At 39.6% G+C, this 21,359-nt stretch overlaps 1 protein-coding gene across 9 annotated transcripts in view; it reads left to right on the top strand.

Moving 5' to 3' along the window:
- LOC129775044 (irregular chiasm C-roughest protein) overlaps window positions 1–21,359 on the top strand; it is a 354,255-nt gene that overhangs the window by 274,172 nt on the left and 58,724 nt on the right. For all 9 annotated transcript variants that reach the window (XM_055779218.1, XM_055779220.1, XM_055779221.1 and 6 more), the window contains one exon: window positions 1,134–1,260. In XM_055779218.1, the coding sequence (XP_055635193.1) occupies window positions 1,134–1,260 (127 nt within the window). The remainder of the gene's footprint in view (window positions 1–1,133; window positions 1,261–21,359) is intronic.

Below are 21,359 nucleotides of genomic sequence, written 5' to 3' on the forward strand. Positions count from 1 at the left end.
TTCGATGGGGCACGCATCGAGTAATTTCACTACTCTGCTGAGCATCTTAGCGCCTTGTGATATGTAGGCCACGAAAGAGACTCGAATCCTCATCGAACAATGCATCCACCAATTCAGCGTTTTCGAAAGTTTTCGACCTTCCTTTACGTGGATGGTCGTCAATATCAAAATCACCGTCGCTGGAGCATCTCTGTAAACTTTTGAAGCTCTCGATGCGCTTCAGTTACCTTTTTTTAAAAGATGGAAGAAAATAAGCACTTTTCGCAAATGACGATTGTTTTGCACAAAAATCGGCTATTTCACGCAACTAAATACTGATGACATCAAAACAAAATCATCAATGTTCCGAAGCGGTTTGTTTACCATATGCCTAAACTTCGTTCATGACGTTTTAGATATGTCGAATTGGAACAGAACTTACTGCTAGAGCCATCAGTTGTAAAGCAGCGGCAACATAGTTAGCCTTCAAAACATAAAAATGTTGAGGATATTATATAAATTCAAAAAACATAGCTTTTGGAAAACATTGTAAAACTTAAGTGTGAAAATTATCCCCGCACAACGGTACTCCAATAATCGATTGAGGTCCTTTATTGTTATTTCATTCCGACAAGTTCAACTGTATAATGAGACCGGTATCAACCCTACTTTAATAGCTTCTCAAAAACAGAGCACATCTCGGAGAATAATTAACATAAATATATCCAATTGTGAAAGTTCTCGTAGAAGTGTTCCATTCTTGCATCTTTTCATTTTTCTCACATTAGAAAATCCATTTCCTTCGCCTTTTCTTTGTTACTCGCGGTATATACTTTCCGAGCAGAGGAAAAATGGATGAAAGGAAGTCGCGTCGAGTGTGCCTTTTCACAATTTTCCCAAATACCCTTTCTCTCTCTATCTCTCTCTCTCCCTCGCCACATGAATGGAACGACATCCCCATTGCGTTTTCCGCCCGCTTGTGGCGGGACCGAACGGTGCTTATTTCGTTTCAACTTTCCGTTATATACAAACATTCTTGGTTTTCAGTTGCAGTGTGTTCACAAGATGTGCATACCGAGCAGAAAAAAAAACTTAAGTGAAAACACATTAGAAAGTTGTTGTTTATGCTTTCCTCTTCTCTTCTCTTGTTGCAGCGAAAAAACAGATCTGAAATCACGATCCGACAGCACGAGCGTTCCGGCGCTCGATTCCATCTATACGACCCCGACTGGATTTCATCACCACCAGAACGGAACTCCCGGCTCGCCGGAAGCAATGAAGGTACGAATGGCTGCTATGATATTACAACCACCGACAAGAGTTTAGCAGACACCCACAAGTGAGACTGATTGTACGGTAAAAGAATCCTTGGCGGAAGCTAACAATAATTGTAATAACTATAGTCCGAAAAATTCACCCAACAACACGGCTAACGGTTCGGATCCGGACTCGGAATCCGGCGGCGGTTCGCCCCGTGGTTTGGTACAAACGGAACCAATCGTTAGCACACATTGTTATCATGAGTCTCAAGCGAAAGTAAACGAAATGAGTAATGAATACAACTGTGGTAGCATTCGTTTGTTCAAAGTAAGTGATTACAGCGTGGAGAAGTTCAATAGATTCCTAGATAAATTAGATAAGAACAATTTTTTAATTAAAACTAGCTTTAAGAAATCCTATTCACTCATTCTGACGCGGTCGTGCAGTGGGAGCGAGGAGCAAGGTTTCCGGGTGGTGTATCCGACCGAAAGTGGCAAAAATGATAGTAACAACAATCAAAGTGATAGCGTGGAGGACAGTAGAAATGTTGCAAGCGCAAGGGAAGAGACAAAAGGAAATTTAATTAAGGCAAACTCCAGCATCGGTATCTATCATCGAAAGTGGGAGGACGACGGGCCGACAGTGGAGGAGCAGAGGACCGAAAAACGGAAGTCGCTAGTGACGCATGATTTGAATTCTATCAGTGACATCGGAAACCGACCAGATGTATCCGTTGAACCCGAGCAGGAGGAAAGTGAAAGGATACACGGAAGAACAACGGAAGCTTGCAATAATTACAATAGCAAAAGTTTATCGTTGTCATACTGCAACGAACGTGACAATGATAACAACAACGATAGCGATGAATTTTGCCGGTCGGAAATATTTGATAACGATTCGATTGTTCCCGTGAGTAGACCAGAATTTATAGTTAATGATTTGAATGGGGATGTTGGCGGATGGAAAACTTTGAATGAACACCACACAAGGAAGCACGAAAACAATTACGAGAACATACGTCCCTACAGCAGCCTGAGCAGTCACTGTTCGAGGAAACGTATCCGTAGGAAATCCAATGTGTCCCACCGGGCTTACATCCAGGAGAACAATAAAGGTCGGTCGAACCTGTTGACAGAACAGCCCGGAATCGCAAGTACAAAAGTCAACAATGCAAGTAATAAAAATGCCATTCCTACACGCTTCTTCAAACGCCAGGATTATACCCAGCCGAACCTTGATTTCCCCCCGGACTACTCAGAGTTCAGTACCAAACGGAGAGCGGTCAATAAACGAGGACTGAAACTCGGTGCCGATCTGTTTCATTTCCCATTCGGCTCCCGGCAGAAATTGGAAAAGGCGGCGCCCCATTTGAAAAACATTAATCTCAATTTTCCTAACAAAACAATACATCTCGAACAACAAGCGCCTGTTGTGTCACATCAATCGCATTTAGTGTTGGGTCCTCACCAGGGGCAGAAAAATGATCGAAAATATTTCAATAGAGCCAAGCAGAAAATACTGAAGCTAGGCCAAAAATGTAAACTGCTCGGAGGCACGAAGGATAGAAGCAACCATCACATCAGTTCATACAATCTGGATGACCTAATAAAAGCCACCCATAAGTACGAAGAGAATGAAAAAGTCAACCTTAGCAATAAGATTGTATATAAGAGCTACAAGTCTGAGCTGGATTTAACGAAAAATCTAACATACCTGGATACGTTTTTGAACGCGACTTTCGACAACGAACCCGAGCAGAGCGCAAAAGCCGCCAGAAAATCGAGACCCGGCCACCACAAACGCGCTAAATCTTGCACGAAAACCTTAGACCACATGCTTACAACAGCAACAACGCAAGTGCTGGATTCGAAGTGTAACAATAAAAATAAGGAAGCGCAAAATTTAATTCAGCTGGATGACACGTGGAGCAGCGGTCCAACGAATGCGAACAACGACGAATTCGTGAGAAACCATGCTGTCACTTCCACCTATTGTAGAGCAAATAAAACAAAATTAGATAGTCTTATTAAAATGGGGAGCGAGTTCGGTAAAGATGTGCCCAAGAATCATCTGTTCAACGATGAGAAAACATCGAAGGGGGAGAGAAGTGGCAAGAGCAATACGACTTCTAGTTCATTAAGCAGCAGTGACTATGCTTCCGTTTACAGTGCTCCTTCCTCCAGTGTCCCTGACAGTGGTTCCAGTAACGTTAAAATGCAAAAAACAACTCGTACTTCGGATGAAGCATTTCAGCGTTATGAGCGAAATTCAAGTGAGTATTCCCCGAAGCGCAATTCCAAATGCAAAATCAACAATCTCGCCGGTGAAGAACTGAACCTCTTAATACCAACCGATAACAGGTACTATGCACTGCGAACAAATACCTTTCATCGTAAATATCATAACTACCATTCTGATTGCTCGATTATCATGGATAATATCGAGGGGCTGGAATATGAAGCGAATGGAACGCTCGATACTCACCGGAAGGTCAGCGAGACTAACCGTCAATCCGAAGCGGGAGGACTTTCCCCCCGAATCGTCATCCGGGATAGCGGACCCCATCGGCGCGAGACACGTGATTCAAGGCTTCGTAAGCAACCTAACAACAGCCACTTCCACCCTCGACAGTATCTTCATAGTCGTCATCGAAAATCACCACTCGAAGCTGATTTAACGTGTCAAAAGGATTACTTGGAGCACTATCAAAGCACGAGGGCAGCAACCGTGGCGGACTCGAGGGCTCGAGGATTAACTCCCAACAGTTGTTCGCTGGGATATTTTACAAATAAATCATACCCGTATGGAAATGGCATTATCGATATCGAAAGTTTTAGAAACGATTCATTCGTTAACGAACAAGCTGTGGATGACGATAATGATTATGCTTTCCCTGTGCTTGTCGGCGATAATGCTGCTGATGATGATGATGATAGCACCGATGATGATGATGATGATGATGACGATGATGACGATGATGGTGGTGTCGCGAAATTTGCACTAAACGTCAGTGTCGACCATAATTTTAGCGCTCTGGAGCGACACACGACAAGGGGTCGAGCGCATAGTTTCACCAATGATTTCAATCAGAAGAGCTCACTGACAAGCTCCCGGTCGTTCAGCAGCAGGGCGGCTGCCGTGAACCTTGCCCAGATGGGCGGAACTGCTGCCGTTGCGAGTCCTGGCTTTGTCGGCAGCTGTGGTCCGCATCGTGTAATCGTTTCCAAATCACACAAGCAGCATGGCAGCGAACTCGTGCTGGAATACGAATGTTAGCATAAAGTTAAACTTTGCTACGCAGTCACTTATTCGACGAACATATCGCAGCGGATCCTTGTGCGTTCCTATCGGTTGCTACGCCACAGACTCTCGGCTCTCGATTAACAGTTTCGAGGCGCCTCCAAATATCATTTAGTAGAACATGATGTGGTATCGACAATAACTAGCATGTAAGACGAAGTTAACTATAATAGGGAGCGTTCGGGAAGCTCGAGATAGTTATACCAAAGAAGGATGTAAATAGATCCATTACCGACAAGTGAATTTTTAGCGAGTTGTGTATATTTGTAAATAATCTCATCGAATATTTTATTCTCGAATAAAACGTTGTCAGGAACTCACAGCTGCTTGAGGTTCGAATTTTATATCGTTAAGATGAAGTTTGTTGGTAAAGTTTAATTACTCACTACGGTAGAAGCGTTGATGGCGTACTCAGTCTTTACTGCGGGAGCTCGAGCTGTCCAAGAAAATTGAATTTTACACCGACCGTCTTCCTTCAACTCATACGCATAACTCTGACTATCCTAATTGTGAGGAATGCTTCTGGTTGTTTCGCAACAACCGAGAAGGGCAGCTCTCGTAGTCCATGAATAATGCTGAATAAATTGATATTCACCATCGGATGCAAATCCTTTTATAGCATCAATCATAGTTGCGAAGGAATTTACTAATGGAGAAATAACTTCAAACTTGTTTCGCGTTCAAGCATGGAACCGCGTTTCGTTAGTACTTCCTTCACCGCTAGGTGGGAAGATGCTATATGCTTCAAACATATAGGGAGGGCTCTTATATGAAGTTATAACTGGTTTACCAACTGGGTGAAGAAGATTATATGCTACTAGCTGAACCGCAAACTTCGTTCCGCCCAAAATGTTTTTTTTTCTTCTCAATACCTTCAAGCATTCACGTTTTCTTGCTAAGCGAACGTTCATTGGTCCAAACGCAGAACTTTTGATTGATTGATCTTCCAATTGACCCTTTACAATTTCCTTTAACTATAAATTTTCTAATGACCAAAACTCGTCGTTTTGATGTAACATTATTTTTAGACACAATTCTCGTACAAGATTTTTCAAACACTTGCAAATAACATGTTTCTCCCTTACATGGAATACATATTTGATACAGAAAATATACTAAAATTATGACATCTCAAATATGACGATTGCTTCTTCGAGTTTTGTGCTTATCCCGTTGCTTGATTAGCTCTCGGGATGTGCAAAAAATTGTGTTTTATTTGTATGACAGCCTCCCTCTAAAGAGAAGAAAGGAGTGTCGCATCACAATAAAAACATTCCTTGCCTCTTAAAATCTCCATGTGCCAAATTTGGCTCTCTTTGCTTGCTTACTTCTTGAGTTATGTGACCTCCCCCTCTTGGAGAGGGGGGAGAAGCGTCGAAAACACCATAGAAACGTATCATGCTCTCTGAAACCTCCATATGACAAATTCGATTCCGTTTGCTTGATTAGTTCTTGAGTTTTGCAGAAATTTGTGTTTATTTTGTATGGCAGCCCCGCCTCAAAGAGAAGAGAAGAGTATCGAATCACCATAAAAACATTTCTAAATCTCCACATGCCAAATTTGGTTCCTTTTTCTTGCATAGTTCTTAAGTTCTGCAGAAATTTGAGTTTCATTTGTATGGCAATGTGAAACTAGGATACGAAAGTGGACTATCTGAAATTGGATTCCATTTTGGAAACTGTTTTATTCGGACACTGACTTAATTTCCTAGAGTTTCTTCCACAATACTTTCGGAACATAACTAATATTTGACGAAAAATATTTTTATTTGCAATTAAATTGTTTTAAACGTCTATCCAATGTGGAACTTTTCTTCAAACAGTAAAAAATCGAAAACTTCTTATCTGATGGACAATCGATGTGTTTGTTTCGAATTTTAAATTTTTAGCACCAAAAATTTGCACACAGTTCACCATAAAAAATTCCTTATTCGATTTTCATCATAATACAGTTCGGATTCGTTTGTCTCCCATGAGCAGGAATTATAGGTGGAGCAGATGTTAGTGTTTGCGACCGTAGTGTGCATGATAGCATGCGCTGCCATAGCTACTTCTCGAATCGTGACGTCAATATTTGTGTTTACATTCAATTGCCTTCCACATCCATGTAAAACGCTAATAAAAAACAAATATTTTATTGGAGTTCTCGCTGAATATGAGTATTATATAATGTGGCGTTGTGCAGAGAATATTTGTAGAATCATGTCGAAGAAGATGAAGTGAAGATGAAGTAATATTTTGGTGTGTATTTTTCACTCTCTCATCTTCAACAATTTTTGAGAAAAAATGTACAATTAAACAACATTTCATTAAACATGCTGCTATTCCAGAGGTTTAAGAATATGATTGTTCTCTAGACCTTTTTATGAATGGGTTTTCAATTTTATCAAAATAAATCACAATACAATTGTCATCTATCAAAAAATCATAACATCGTGAAACCGTAAGTTATTTAAACATGTTTTGTTTCTTCCATATACATTCCATATTGAATGCAAATAATGACGACACCATATTTTGTTTACCAATACTTAGTTAGTTAGTTAATCGGTACCTCATTGGTTTGTCCCCAAGTACCAGCCAGTGCTTTTTTGAAGCTTGTTGTACTTGTAACAGTTCGGCTGAAAAGTTTATAAGGTAACACAGTAAAACCTTTTTTTTTGCAAATTTCAATGTTATTATTCAACATAATTGCCTTCGAGGGCGATACAGCGATTAAAGCGATTTTGCAACTTTTCGATACCATTTTTATAGTACTCTTTCCGTTTTTCAAAAATAGGCCTCAGTTTCGGTAATCACTTCATCATCGGTCTTAAATTTCTTGCCAGCAAGCATTCTCTTCAGGTCTGCGAACAGAAAATAGTCGCTGGGGCCAGATCTGGAGAATACGGTGGATGCGGAAACAATTGGAAGCCCAATTCATGCAATTTTGCCATTGTTTTCATTGATTTGTGATTTTCCCATTTTGTCACAATAACAAAAACTGCTTCACTCTCGATTCAGTAACTCACGAGCAATCGACCGATTATTGTCAAATTTTGCCACGTATCCATTGAAAGATGGTGCTTTGTGATAGTCAAGTAGATTGTTGCAAGAGGCGCCATCTAGACGTCAACCTTATGAACTTTTCAGCCGAACTTGGAATCCATGACGCGCCACACTGAGTAGTTCACTGGGGTGAAGATTAAACAAGTAAAATTCGGGACACGAAAATTTTGTTGGGGCCTACTTTAATGTCCATCTGAATATTGAAAAATTACAAAACTAGGCCATTTTGATTGCTTAAGGTCTGTTTAACTTATTCAATCTGATATGTTGGACAAATCATCAGTTTGGACGACTGTTCACATATTCTAGGAGAGTTGAACATATATTTTGTTCAATCTTAGCGATTAATTAGCATAGAAATTAGTTTGATGTTTGGGGCCAAAGTGGTCATAGGTGCCTAACGACTTACAATGTTCTGTTGACTAAAGCTAATATACCTCATCACATTCTACTCTTGAAGAGGTTCCTTTTGTGGCTTTGACACTGGAAAAATATGCCACCCCAACTAAACCAAGCCTCATTTTGCGGAACATTATGTGCTTCTTTCAATGTTTTTGTAAGCATCAGAAAATTTAAATTGAGACTCTAGGTGAATAGACCAAGTTTATTTCATACATGTACCTACTATATCGAATATGATTTGAACAAATTTGGACGAAAAAAACGCATTTAGCTTAATATGTGCAAGTGACCACTTTGCCCCCACTAGGTAACCACTTTACCTACAAGAAAAAAAATCGATTTTTAATTTTTTTTTTCTAATGATGAAAAATGTACTATTTTGATTTTTTACAGTAAAAGCCGTATGCTATCTTGAACAACAATGAGTTGAACTATAATATTCTAAGAAAAACGGGAATTGTAGCGGTATGTTATCGCTGGAAATGGGCATATCCCTTAGGGTGACCACTATGCCCCCACTTTCCCTATGTACTTTGTAAATGACAAGTACAGGAAAACCTGTTTTTGTGCGATTTTTTTGTGCCATTTTTTTTTGTGCGGTACATGAAAAGAAACATATTTGACGAAGTTATCGTCGAATTAATTTTTTTTCAATGGTTTATATACATTTCAGTGCGAAAAAAGCATGTTTGCGTCTAAATCATACAATTCTCAAATCATTCCCATCCTTCCACGAAATGATCTAGGTTGCGCATGACATGATTTCTAACAGCAACAAGTTTCGACATGCAACTAAAAGCACAACACAGCCACGAGCAACCGAAAAGGCAAACTATCCCATCGTAGAGCAGGGAAACAAAAGGAAATCGAAGTTGAACAGCGTGGATTTGAGTTATTTTCTTGGGGGAAACTTTTTTTATGCGGTCCCTATCTACCGAACAAAAAAAAAATTTTCAAATTGTGTACCAAACACGATTTTTTAAAGCTACTGGTGAAGTTTTGCGCGATTTTTTGTTCGGTCCTTATCTCTGTACAAAAAAGGTTTGGCAGTGTTCTTCATTTGCCCTTAGTTCCTGAGTATTGGCCAGATTCATATCCCTGTCGCGTAAATTTCATTGTACCACTATGGAATTCAGTGGAGTTTGAGTAGTGGCAGCTTTCCAAGTCCGTTCAGAATAGGCAATCTACCTCATGCTGCTCCAGAAAAGATAGTACTCTCTTCTGTCACCACTTCTCCTAGTAAATTCGCTGGTTCGTAGTCCTAGAAGTATCGAAATTTCCTATTAACTGACGACTTAGGTAGATACGTTTTGCTACACTCCTCCAGCCGCAAAAACGGTATCCAAGTAGAATGCACTGTGCAGAAATGGTAGCTGGCCAGAAGTAGGCGGAAAGTAGTTTGCGCGTTGGAGCAGAGATAGCAACTTTTTGAATGCACTGAGTATGAATCGTACACTAGTCGAAAAAACTCGGTCGATTTATTTTCCCAAAATATATATTTTTATTAAGTCTCATATGGCGTTAGCCTCACGGGGCCGGGAGTTTAATATTACGACAATTATTGCCTTGCGACTATGTTAGTAATATGTAACCGATTACTCGCGGTTGACTCGAGGTTAGTATTACATCGTATTCTCTTATTTGGGATGTTGCAGTATCCAATGCTCTGTACGTGTCGCCGACACGGGGTACTGTACCCCATATCAATCATGATGTATCTCTCTTGACTCGAGGAATCCAGGATAGAATGGTCACTGGCCGGCACAATCTTCAGCTCGTGTAGAGTTGTCATGAGTGGTACAATCTTTGGCTCTTGTTGAATGATCAGTCGCCTGCACAACCTTCGGCTCGTGTATCTGTAAAGTGTATGTATGTGTATGTGTAAGTATTGCCGCGACTAAGTAAAAGCTTTTCGATCGGATAGGAGGGATATGATACAGGGATACAACGGAGGAAAATTCATTATATGTTAACATCGGCGTTTCTAAGGAACAGGTATAGATGAAGCAGAAGATCAGGATCACGGCTACCTAAGATATTCCGGACGGTGTCTGCCTTGTGCCCTCAACGCTCTGGAGAGCTCTGGAGAGCTGAGGCTCCGCTATTTAGTTTTCACTTCTTTCGTGACTCTATTTCCTCTGTACTGTAACATGTGCCGTTGACCGATTTCATACCGGATTGTCTGATGATCACTATTCGAATACAATTCGCACACTTTCCACTCTGTGTTCGCCATCAACGACGGACTGTAAAAAGTGAAGTCGACGATGGATTCGCGGCCATCTTTCCAAAAGGTGCTGGTGGTACCTTGAGCTTCCCTCAGACTGTGCCATCTTACGTTGGTACATCTATTTCCCCACTCCACCGCCCAAGGGTTGAAGTCGCCTCAAACGACGATTGATCTTCTTCCAGTTATTCCCGAGGTCATTGCGTTTAGCATCTGGTGGAACTAATGCATTGTCTATCTCGCTTGTGCGTAGCAACTACATATGACGTTATTTTTGGCGATTACAAAACCTTCAGCTCCCAACCACTTCCTGGATGAACCATCGCCTATATTGCAGCCATCTCTGATCTGTTCGTCACTCAGTTACCGTTATCGTGAGCTACTCGATACGGCTTAACTATGATTGCAGCACCGCATTTTGTTTCTATTGTTAACTGCCAGTTAACAATAGAAACAAGTTGTTGAGCTGTGTTGCAATAGATACATCCGTTACTGCAAATCTGTCATCACCTTCTTGTACGAGAGACATTTGAAGCAGAGCATACATTTCGGTTGCTTTGTGTAGTCTCTTGAAACGTGACCTTTCTCGCCACATTTCATGCGCAGTGCACTATGCACTTGAAGCATCTCTCCTTCCGCTTGATTGCCTGAGCCAAATATTCATCGACGACGTCTGCGTGCCACCTTTCGGATCCTTTCGGATCGTCATCGGTATATCGTCTAGCTTATATTGTGTTTATAATTCATGCCTTAGCCTTATAATTCCTCGTCTGTAGTGATTACGTCCAAAAACCTGCACTCGACCACTAATTCTGGGATAGAGTTCTTACTTTCGTCTCCTCGCCGAGCGACTTCTCGACTAGTTTCATGAAAGCTGAACTTTCGATCGTTGGATCCCTCTTTAGCTCGGAGAGCATCTCTCCTTTCTTGGTGCACCTGGTTTTCACCAATTTATTCCCAGGTCCTTCAACTCTGGAAAATCACCCAAAGGAGGAGCATGAGAAATCGGGTTTTTCGAAGAATCAATTTTGATGCCAATGTCTTCAAAGTGCATGAAACGTCGAGATCTACTGTCAACTCGATTTTTTTGTCGAAAATCGACACTCTGGGACTTCGTTTCTCTGGTGGTTTTTTGGGAATACGAGGCAAAAATTATGGTTTTGTGTGTCAATAAAAATCGTCAAATCGATTTTTCATAAGCAACTTCCTGCGAAATGTTGATTTGCACGATAAGATACTCTATGCAAAATATTAACTCATTCGGACTTCATTTCTTCATTTACTATTGTCGCAGATCTTAAAATTTAAGTTTTCTGAAAATCGAAAAATCGCCCAAAGGGAGAGTGAAGAAAATCGGGGTTTAAAAAAAAATTTTGATGCCAAATGTCCGACAACCGTCTTAATAAGGCAATCGAAAGATATTGGTCGACATATAGTTATTGTTATGCGTTATTGCGTTATCGTTATGAGATTTTCGTTATGATTAGGTTTGTTATTTCACATATGAAAAACCGCTAAATTCAGCATAATCTTACACCAAAACTATTGCTTGAAACAAGAGCTCTCCACTGTTTGGATAGTTGTGCGTTCGTTTGTTGATAAAATAACAACAGTATACATCAAGAAAAAAAAAACAATTCGCCATTTTTATAATTCCTGGTAGACGCACGAATTTCATATGTGTCTTGAAAAATTAACTCCTGTACCTACCGCAGAAACAGACGAGAAATTACAGAGAAAGCGCTCTTCTATCCGTATAGGTAGAAAATATTTCAATGTAAAAACAACTCTTATTTCTTAGAATTCCATTACCTAATTTATAAAAGATTCCAACATATTGGGCCTGATTCTCGAATACACTTCACGGTGGAAACGAAATAAACGAGACGCCATTGAACTACGTTTTACGAGTTAGTGAAGTGTCGAAGATAATTTTCACAGAGTTTTCAGGCAGAATGAGCACTTTTCAAATAAAAAACCATTTATGAAAAATAAATTCTTCGTATCAAACTGGTATTCAATGTGAGTGGAAAACTTTGTTTTCTTCATGTGGTATAATAATCTCATACAAAAATTTCATCTGAAGATAATTTGATATTACAATGATAAGTTTAGTGGGAAATTAATCTCGTATCCAGATGTCGACACCGTACCGTTGTCATCGCGGATATGTTTCATTCCGTTTCCACCGTGAAGTGTATTCGAAGTGTATTTGAGAATCAGGCCCATTATGTCTTCAGCGTGATTTCAGTTATCTCAAAATAAACTGCAGATTTCCAAATAATGTTGAGCATCACAACGCCAAAGAAGGTGTCTACAACTCCGCTACAATTCTGAATGATGCTAATGAACTCAAAACGAAGCACTAAATCACGATTATGTTAAGTTAGATAGATTGTAACAAGAGCAGTTGTCCGCGCGTGAATAGAACACACAAAAGAAGCACAAACAGAAGGTACATGCGCATGAAAAGAGCATGTCAAGATCAAATCAAATACTGTATGAGTGATGAAAAACATTGATCCGATCATAATTATTCGCAGTTAGTTGAGTTTCCAGTTGGAAAAGCTGAGATTTCATTAATGTTAAATTGTATATTGAATGTAAATAGGCAGGTTAGTCATTGAAACTTCTCACTGTCTCCTAGCTGTTACCACTTACTTGGAACTGTCACCGCCAAACCAAAAATAATCAATTGTCAAGGACTAGGATTCAGATTAAACTGATAAAATGCTTTGCCACTTTTAACTACCCAAAATAGATTTCAAATAGAACGTTTAATCGAATCCTATCAATGATAGTGTCAGGTTTTATTTGATAATATAGGAATCTGTAATAGATCTTCGATATTTATTTTATTTATGTTATAGTGAGAATGATTTTATTGTTTTTCCTTATTTACATAAATCGAACCTGCATTAAAATTCATGAAAAATTTGAAATACCAGTATACTCATACTCCTTCAAAAAATGAGCTGCTTCATATTTCTCTCACATTTACTGAATGTGAACAATTTTCCGTTAGATTCAAATAAGAAAAAACGAATGCTTACTAATCCATCCATCCACGTTTACTAACCAATTGGGCAGTTTGTCACATTCGAATTAAATAGTGTTCTACACCCATAAGAGTGCAATGCAATCGTACTAATAAAGGAAAAGCGAAATATTTTTTGTTCATGTGTTTTTTGTTGTTTCTTTATCATTTCCATTCCTCATTTATCCACTTTGGTGCAATTATTTCCCAATATATTTTCAATTTGCTGTCAATTTTCCCGATACCTCACACTGCTCCCCCCTCTTTGTTATTCCATTAGTTTATGAGATCGATAAATCTCGGATTCACTCATTCCGCTCTCTCCATACGAGATTGTTCTAGTTATTCTCGTTTCACTCCTGCATTTACGTTCTGTCTGATTTCACGTGTGTGTATCACCATTGTCACGTTAGTTCACTTTTGGTTCATAGTAGCGAGTGCGCTGGTTGTGCAAGCGAGAAAAAAAATGTTCTTGGGTTTGTGATGTTGCTCCCATTCACTATTCAGCACCACCATCATCCACCCATCAACCTCATTATTTCACCGTTTTCACCCACCCCTAATCGAAACGATTTCACTCCTCCCCCCTCACCAACAGCGACAAACAGGACGATAGACAGAAGCTGAATTGTGCGCTTTGCGCCGCTAGCATGATTGTAGAATACTTCATTTTCAGCAATCCAATATGGATTTTACCAAACTACAAAGACTCAACCGTAACCGTAATCATGTGACAGTGTAAGAAGAGAGTACCAGCGCGCGACGGTAATGAACCACTAAATGTTATTCAAAATTAAATTGAATCTTTCACAATCAGTGATGTTGTGTTGTACATATATGACATTGCATATCATTTGAATACTGGAAATGTTAACGAACGCGATTTTTGTTCAGGTTCAAAAACTCACACACCTTTTTAACACCCTTGAATGAATAATATTCATGCTACGCACAATGGTATAGGACGTGTAACTCTGTGGAATCGTGATTATATACGTTGTCTGGGGCGTGAAAATTTAAGTACAAGTGTTATAATGGTTTAAAGGCAAGGAACTTTAATTTAAAATATGAGGATAGCTACAGCAGAATCATTCAAAATATTGTTCATAGAAAACTATAACTTTTTCTCAAATTTATGGCATAGCTCGAATACCGTCAAAAATCTTCGTGTTTTGTTGTTATCTACGGATCAAGCCATTTTTTTTTTGTCTTTAAAACTGCAGAGCGGGTCGAATCAGATCATGTGGCCCCGAACGGAACAAGTATTAATCGGATGGCACAATACTTGATCTCGCGTTTGAGTCGGGAGGACTAGGGGCTTTCTCAGCGCCACAACCATTGCCTTCTGGGACGATAACTGAAGCATAAAAAAGACGGGTTCTGGCCTTACTAGCCCCCACCCTTCGCAGATTGAACCGTTGAAACCGAACCGTTTTGCGGGTAGTTCCCGAATTCGCAGAAGAACACATTTTCTGGTCAAATATTTTTAAGCAAGGCAACGTTTCTGAGAGATTTGTTCCCACCGACTTTGAAGGTGGCAAAGCTGAAGATAGTAAGATCTTTGTTCTTAGAGACCAACCTGATCTATTTTGATATTTTTATACTTTTGGTACTTATACCCCAACGACCCACACTTGACGACACGGTCCTAGCACCTGAACAGCAGATGATTCGAGAAAGGGATAGAAAACCCGGAAAACTGTTCAAAGGAGAGGATCCGGCAAGGGCGCTTCACTGGAGATTTCAGATGAGCAGGAGTGCCACTAGATTGGATGCATAGATGCATATTACATGCAAAATGATGTAGCTAATGATATAACTAACCTTGAAAATTTTCTGCGATCGATCCAATACCAGTAAGGATGGCATGCACTAAGTGCAAAAAAGTTTTCAGTGCTTCGGATCGTAGGACTTTTTGAGAAAAATGTGAAAATTCATTCCATATGATATGTGCAAAGGTACATTGCGGTACTTGTGAGATTTTGGGAACTTTCGATCCAAACATTTTTCGGATGTGCGATGCCTGCGCGGACCTACTGTCCAACTATATGACGTCCCGTTGCACAAATGAAAATATGTCAGGTACACCGTCCATCAAGTCGCTTAATGGAAGACATTGTTGGGCTGAAGTCGGTTTACACTTCACTACCATCCGCAGAACTCGCAACACAGGCAGCAGATTCTGCTCACCCATCGTTCAGTGAAGCTGCGCCTCAGTCATCCTTAGTAGGTCTGTCTACAATTGTTGCGCGTAATTGGCAGCAGCTTGAGGAGACTATAACTGCTAAATATTTATCCGTCGTGGTCGGTCTCAACACTGGCTGTAAACGGTCGACGGCTTTGAGCGCATGGTGACAGCTGCTAGGTGTTGGTCTGAATCAATATTAACACTACGGTAGGTGTGGACGTTCTCGATGTCCGCGAAATTTAACGATCTACAGTTCCACGTTTCGAACTTCCAATGATGTCATATATTCGTCGCAAAGGTCCTTGTCGATTATTTCGAGTCGTATCAATCATTGGTGAATTGTTCGTGACAAGTTGTCTTACCAGGCCTTGGGACGAGACACCGCATTCCATAATCAGCCACCCCCTCTGGCTGAGACGCTTACAGACTTCGAATTGAAGGAAAGGCGATGAGCGTTCCTAACAATGTGGTTTAGGTTCCGGAGTTCAGGAGTCCATAAAGGTCCACTGGACACTGTGCTGAGTGAACGTCTTCTGCGAGGCACATTGTCATTAAGTACTGCGTTTGTTTGTCGCGAAATGATGATAGTACTTAATTTTTTAATCCGGTAGGCAGTGAGGAGTTCGAGTCAATCGGAATCGTATAAGTTAAAATCATAGGAAGGATTATCGTCAGTCTCATTGAGCGCAATCAAATCGTCGCAATCGTCCTCGTCGAGCAGCAGAACAAAGGATGCGTAGATTAGAGGGCGCACATTCGGACACTTTTTTTTTCTTTCTTTTTAATATTTTTTGTAAACTTAAAAAAAATTCTGAATTCATCCTGGTTGTCATTTGTACATCAATGTATTATATGAGCATGTTAGAGGTGTGTGTTGATGCGATTTCGAATGGTTTATTCGAATTTTTGAAAATTGCCTTTTTGTCCGAATGTGCCCCATGTGTGGGGTAGTTTCGGACAGTCCTGAGGCACTTTCCAAAAACAGCCAAAAAAAATTCCATTTCCTCTTATTTCCAGCATATTCTGCATTTTTCTGTTTATCAGTATTTGTCTGAAAGGAAACTGCTTGCTGTGAGAGTTAGTAAAAATTCGTGATTTTGCTTTCTTCCGTTTTCGAGTGATGGTTTTCCGCGGTGAAGTTTTTGGAAAAGGTTCAACATTTTCCGGGGACAAAGTTGCTAAAGTAAAATCTATCTGTGCTGTAGACGCAATGTTTTGCAGCATTGTTATATTACCCGATGAGTCAGTTGCTACCTCCGCTCCAGTAGGTGAAATCATTTGATCATTCAAATTCTTGAGAATGAATTGTGCAATTTTCTCGGCAATATTTAATTGTTTCCAAAGTGCAATGACTTTTTGATTGATTTTTGACCTTTTTTGACCTTTTTCAAATGTTCCAGAACATTGAGAAACAGTTTTCCCGTTATGCAACCGTTAGTTGGGAAATTAGCAAAGACAATAGACCCAGCTGGACCACATGTGAGCTAGAATTATGAAAACGTTCTTTTCGAAACTAGTTCGGTAGCTCTTTCCATCTCATCTTCGTTGATGCTGGTTCTGTCGATTTTCTTTTTGTAGTTTCGGACCACCATTAGGTCTGAGAATCAGACTAAATTGATGTTTGCTAGTAAACAACAATCAGACACAAATTTTATGGGGTATTAAACAGTGTCCGAATGTGCCCCGTGAACGATGTCCGAATGTGCCCCACCATCATCCGATAACAAATCATAATTTTATCTAATAAATAGACCTTCATTTCCCCGTTGTATGCACGTTTTTCTCATTTCATATTAGTCACTAATTGAGGTGGTGTCCTTGAATTTCTGAATCGTTCACAAAGGAATTAGGGAAATACTTATAACTTCAAGCTCAAAAGTTTCGAAAAGTGTATGAAAAAGGGCACTGTGTTGTTTTCGTAAGTAATAAACGACCAGGAGATGTCAAACCATATGACAGCTGTTGGTGGAAGGGCTGTTAACTTACTTATATTTTTAATTTGGTTGAAAATTGTACCACTTAATTTTTACAAGCGTTGTCCGAAACTGCCCCCCTTTCCCCTACTAATTGTCCACTGGCAGTAGAGGTGAACTAGATTCGATTACTTCTAATAGTTCTTGAATACATAAAAATGCTAAATTGAGAAGCCTGCCGTTCCTATTTAGATATCGATGGGATTGTTGCAGTCCAATAGCATACATTGTTTCGATGAGTACCTGTCCATGTTCAAAAGAAACGTATGGGTATAAAACGTGGGTATAAAACCGTTGACAACCTCGTTCAACGCAAGTTTGGTGAGCGATTCAATGAAATCAGCTGCGTTAGTATGATACACATCATTCTACACCACGTTGGCATGCGAGTAGTGAAGATCGGTACTTGAATTGAGTGGAGAACATATAGCCATGAAAGACACCTAGTCGTAAGCCGATTACGATTTGCTCGAGGTGGTTGCAATTCATTAGTGGGATAGCTTCGCAGTTGAGCTAAGCATGACGTGCGATTAGCGCTCCTCTTCCAGTGAAGATCAGGAAAAACTTTCGTTTGTAATCTCGGTAGTTGAGGGGTGGCATCAAGTTCTCCTTGCAATGCTACAGTAGACTGAACAGCGTGCGACGGATGGACTTGGGGTTTCGGTGCAGTAACTTGTGTCGACAGCGTGATTCGGCAAACTCTGGCAACTTGAAGCGATACACATGACACGGCGCGGAATGCTCTTTAAGTGAAGGAATTGTCTGTTATGTTATGTTATTTTGATAATTTGTGGTACTGGTTCCAGAAAATCGGAGCCGATGACGGGAGATTCGACATCTGTAATGGTGAAACCCCAGTCATATAGCCGACGTTTGCTTCGAACCAAAAACGAGGCGTGCTGATAATAATTACCAAAAAATGTCTTAAATTTTCGTGTATAACACTAGAACACAATAATAATTATTAAAATTATCAAAGCAGAAATCGATTAAAAAAGCATATAGGAACCAAACATAATTGACATTCAAAATGATTCAGGTTCTTCTTCACAGACAACGGCTTTCGTTCTAGCGTTAATACTTTAAAATATTCACTATTACAGCCATTCCATGTCAAACCAATATAGTAGTTCTCAGATTTTCGTAAAAAGTTGTAGTTTCGTTCTTTATCGCAAACCACCCATATTTTTTTTATTTATTTTTTTTATGGTGCCCATTTTCATTTTAAGGTGATCCAAAATATCGATTTTTCCCCCTTTTTTGCAAAAATTACATTTTTTAAAAATTCATAACTTGTGAACTACTGAACCGATTTAGCCGGTCTTGGAAATTCTTGAAAAAATGCTACGCTTGCAAGAATTTCAGGTTTTGGTTTTGTCATTATTGATTGTATTTGTATTTTACAGTTTTCATGGTCTCGGGACCAAGGGCGCTATATTTTTTTATATTTTTTATGGAAAGCTGAGGATTTTTCACATAACAGATCTCGAAACCAGTTTTTTCCGTTTTTGAGTTATGATTTTTCAAGGTTACACGATGATCCAAAAAATCATTTTTCCCTTAAATGACTTTTTTCAAAAATGTATTACTTTTAGACTACTGGACCGATTCAGATGATCGACATATCAAATTAAAGCCTACTAGCTAGCCTTTTTGAAAAAATAACACACTTGCCACGTAATTGGATTACAGTCACATACATCCAGTCTAGTCGCGTAGAAATATTGAATGAAAACTGAAAACATGTTAATTTTGAAAAATCATAACTTAAAAACGGAAAATGACACATCTCTGGTATTCGGATACATTATGTGAAAAAACCCATTTTCATCCTTGGTCCCGAAACGATGTAAGCTATAAAAAGTAAATATAACCAATAATTACGAAAACAAAATCCATTTCTATTCAGAGTGTATTATTTTTCTAAACAAGACTAGCTCATTGGCTTTTGTTTGATATGTCGATCATCTGAATTGGTCCAGTTTCGAGATATGTTACGTGAAAAACCTCAGCTTTCCAGAAAAAATATTAAAAAATATAGCACCTTTAGTCCCGAGATCATGACAGCTATAAAAAACAAATACACCCAGGTTTTTTACGCGGTTTTTTTTGCGCGGTTTTTTTACGACGTGTTTTTTACGCGGATTTTCCAATTAACGCGTTTTTTTACGCAGATTTTCCAATTACACCCAGGTTTTTTACGCGGTTTTTTTTGCGCGGTTTTTTTTACGAGGTGTTTTTTACGCGGATTTTCCAATTAACGCGTTTTTTTACGCAGATTTTCCAATTAGCGCGGTTTTTTTACGCGAATTTTCCAATTAACGCGTTTTTTTTACGCGGATTTTCCAATTAACGCGTTTTTTTACGCAGATTTTCCAATTAGCGCGGTTTTTTTACGCGAATTTTCCAATTAACGCGTTTTTTTTTTACGCGGATTTTTCAATTGACGCGTTTTTTTTACGCGGTACCCGCTTAAAAAAAGACCAGTGCAATATCACATCTCCCCCTCAGCTCACATTTTTCTCTTATGTTCCCTCAGAGCAAATTACGGTTTCCGGGTTACGGGTTACGGGTTTCCGGAAGCGAGCAACACTCAACTTTTTACTTCCGTTCTACGTAAAAATAGTCCCATTTGATATTTATCATTAGGTGACATGGTTTTTTTACGCGGATTTTCCAATTAACGCGGTTTTTTTTACGAGGTACGTATCCCCCGCGTAAAAAAAACCTGGGTGTATAATCAATAACAACGAAACCCTAATTCAAATTTTCTGTAGTATTTTTCCAGAAAAGACCAGCTTATTGGTTTTAATTTAATATGTCGAACATCTGATTAGCCCAGTGGTTCGAATGTTATGAATTTTTGAAAAAAGTCATTTTTGACAAAAATGTGGAAAAATGATTTTTCTGACCACCATAAATGTAAATAGTCACTCTAACAAAAAAATTAAAAAAAATACGGGTCTAATAATTTGCGATAAAGACCAAAACTACCACCTTCTGAGAACCACTATATCGGTTTGGAATGGCTGATTACATGGTGATACAAACAGGATTGAACAATCCTGGAGGTCTGACACTTCCAGCACTATAAGGGACTAATATCATATCCCATCAACGAAATGGTTTATCCCAATCGATAAAACGAAAGCCATCCGTTACATATCATGTTGGTCAGTTTACATAAGCATCGAGAAGACAAACACACAAACCAATAAACGGTCAAGTACACTGTCCAAGGTTGCTGCTGCTGCCGAAAGGGCCAGATTCGCTAATATTTGCAAAGGCTGTTGTTGTACACAACATTTCGTGCGCCAGCGAACGTCTTGACAGATTTAAATTTTTATTACTTTTCATGGCAGATGTTAACAGTAAGCTGCACGAAGTATGAAAATATAAAATACGACCTCGTTGGACGAAACCGCTAACAAACAACGAGCGCGCCCGCAAGGGTGTCATCCATGGCTGGCGACTGGCCCCGGCAATATGAAAAGAAGATGAAAACATTCGCCGACGCTTTTGAATAACACACATTCCAATATGTAAAGGCTAAATCGTGGGGAACCTTGTGCAAACGTACTTTCCCTCTCGAGTCATCCCAACTCTGAGGAAGACACATCCCTGCCCCAGATCCGAAGAGAAAGAGAGAACCATGCAAACGTGAGTCCTCCGCACCCGTGGCAGAGAAACCACCGCCAGAGGATTCACTTGCTGAGCTTCTGCTAAGACTAAAATTTATGACATCGAGTGTCAGCATAAATAAAGTAAGATTATAACACAAACGGGTTTCTCCACTTCTAAAATTGGTTAGCTCTATCATCTTGCCATTGAATCCTGGATGGTCTGTGTTATGTGCCCTCTGCAGATGGTGTTGGGAAAATTCTTGTGCGGAACAGTCAACCAGTCGATTCGTGGGAGGCAAACGAGAAAGCTTCCCGATACAGC

Source organism: Toxorhynchites rutilus, chromosome 3 (genome assembly GCF_029784135.1).
Source record: "Toxorhynchites rutilus septentrionalis strain SRP chromosome 3, ASM2978413v1, whole genome shotgun sequence".
Classification (NCBI taxonomy): Eukaryota; Metazoa; Arthropoda; class Insecta; order Diptera; family Culicidae; genus Toxorhynchites; species Toxorhynchites rutilus.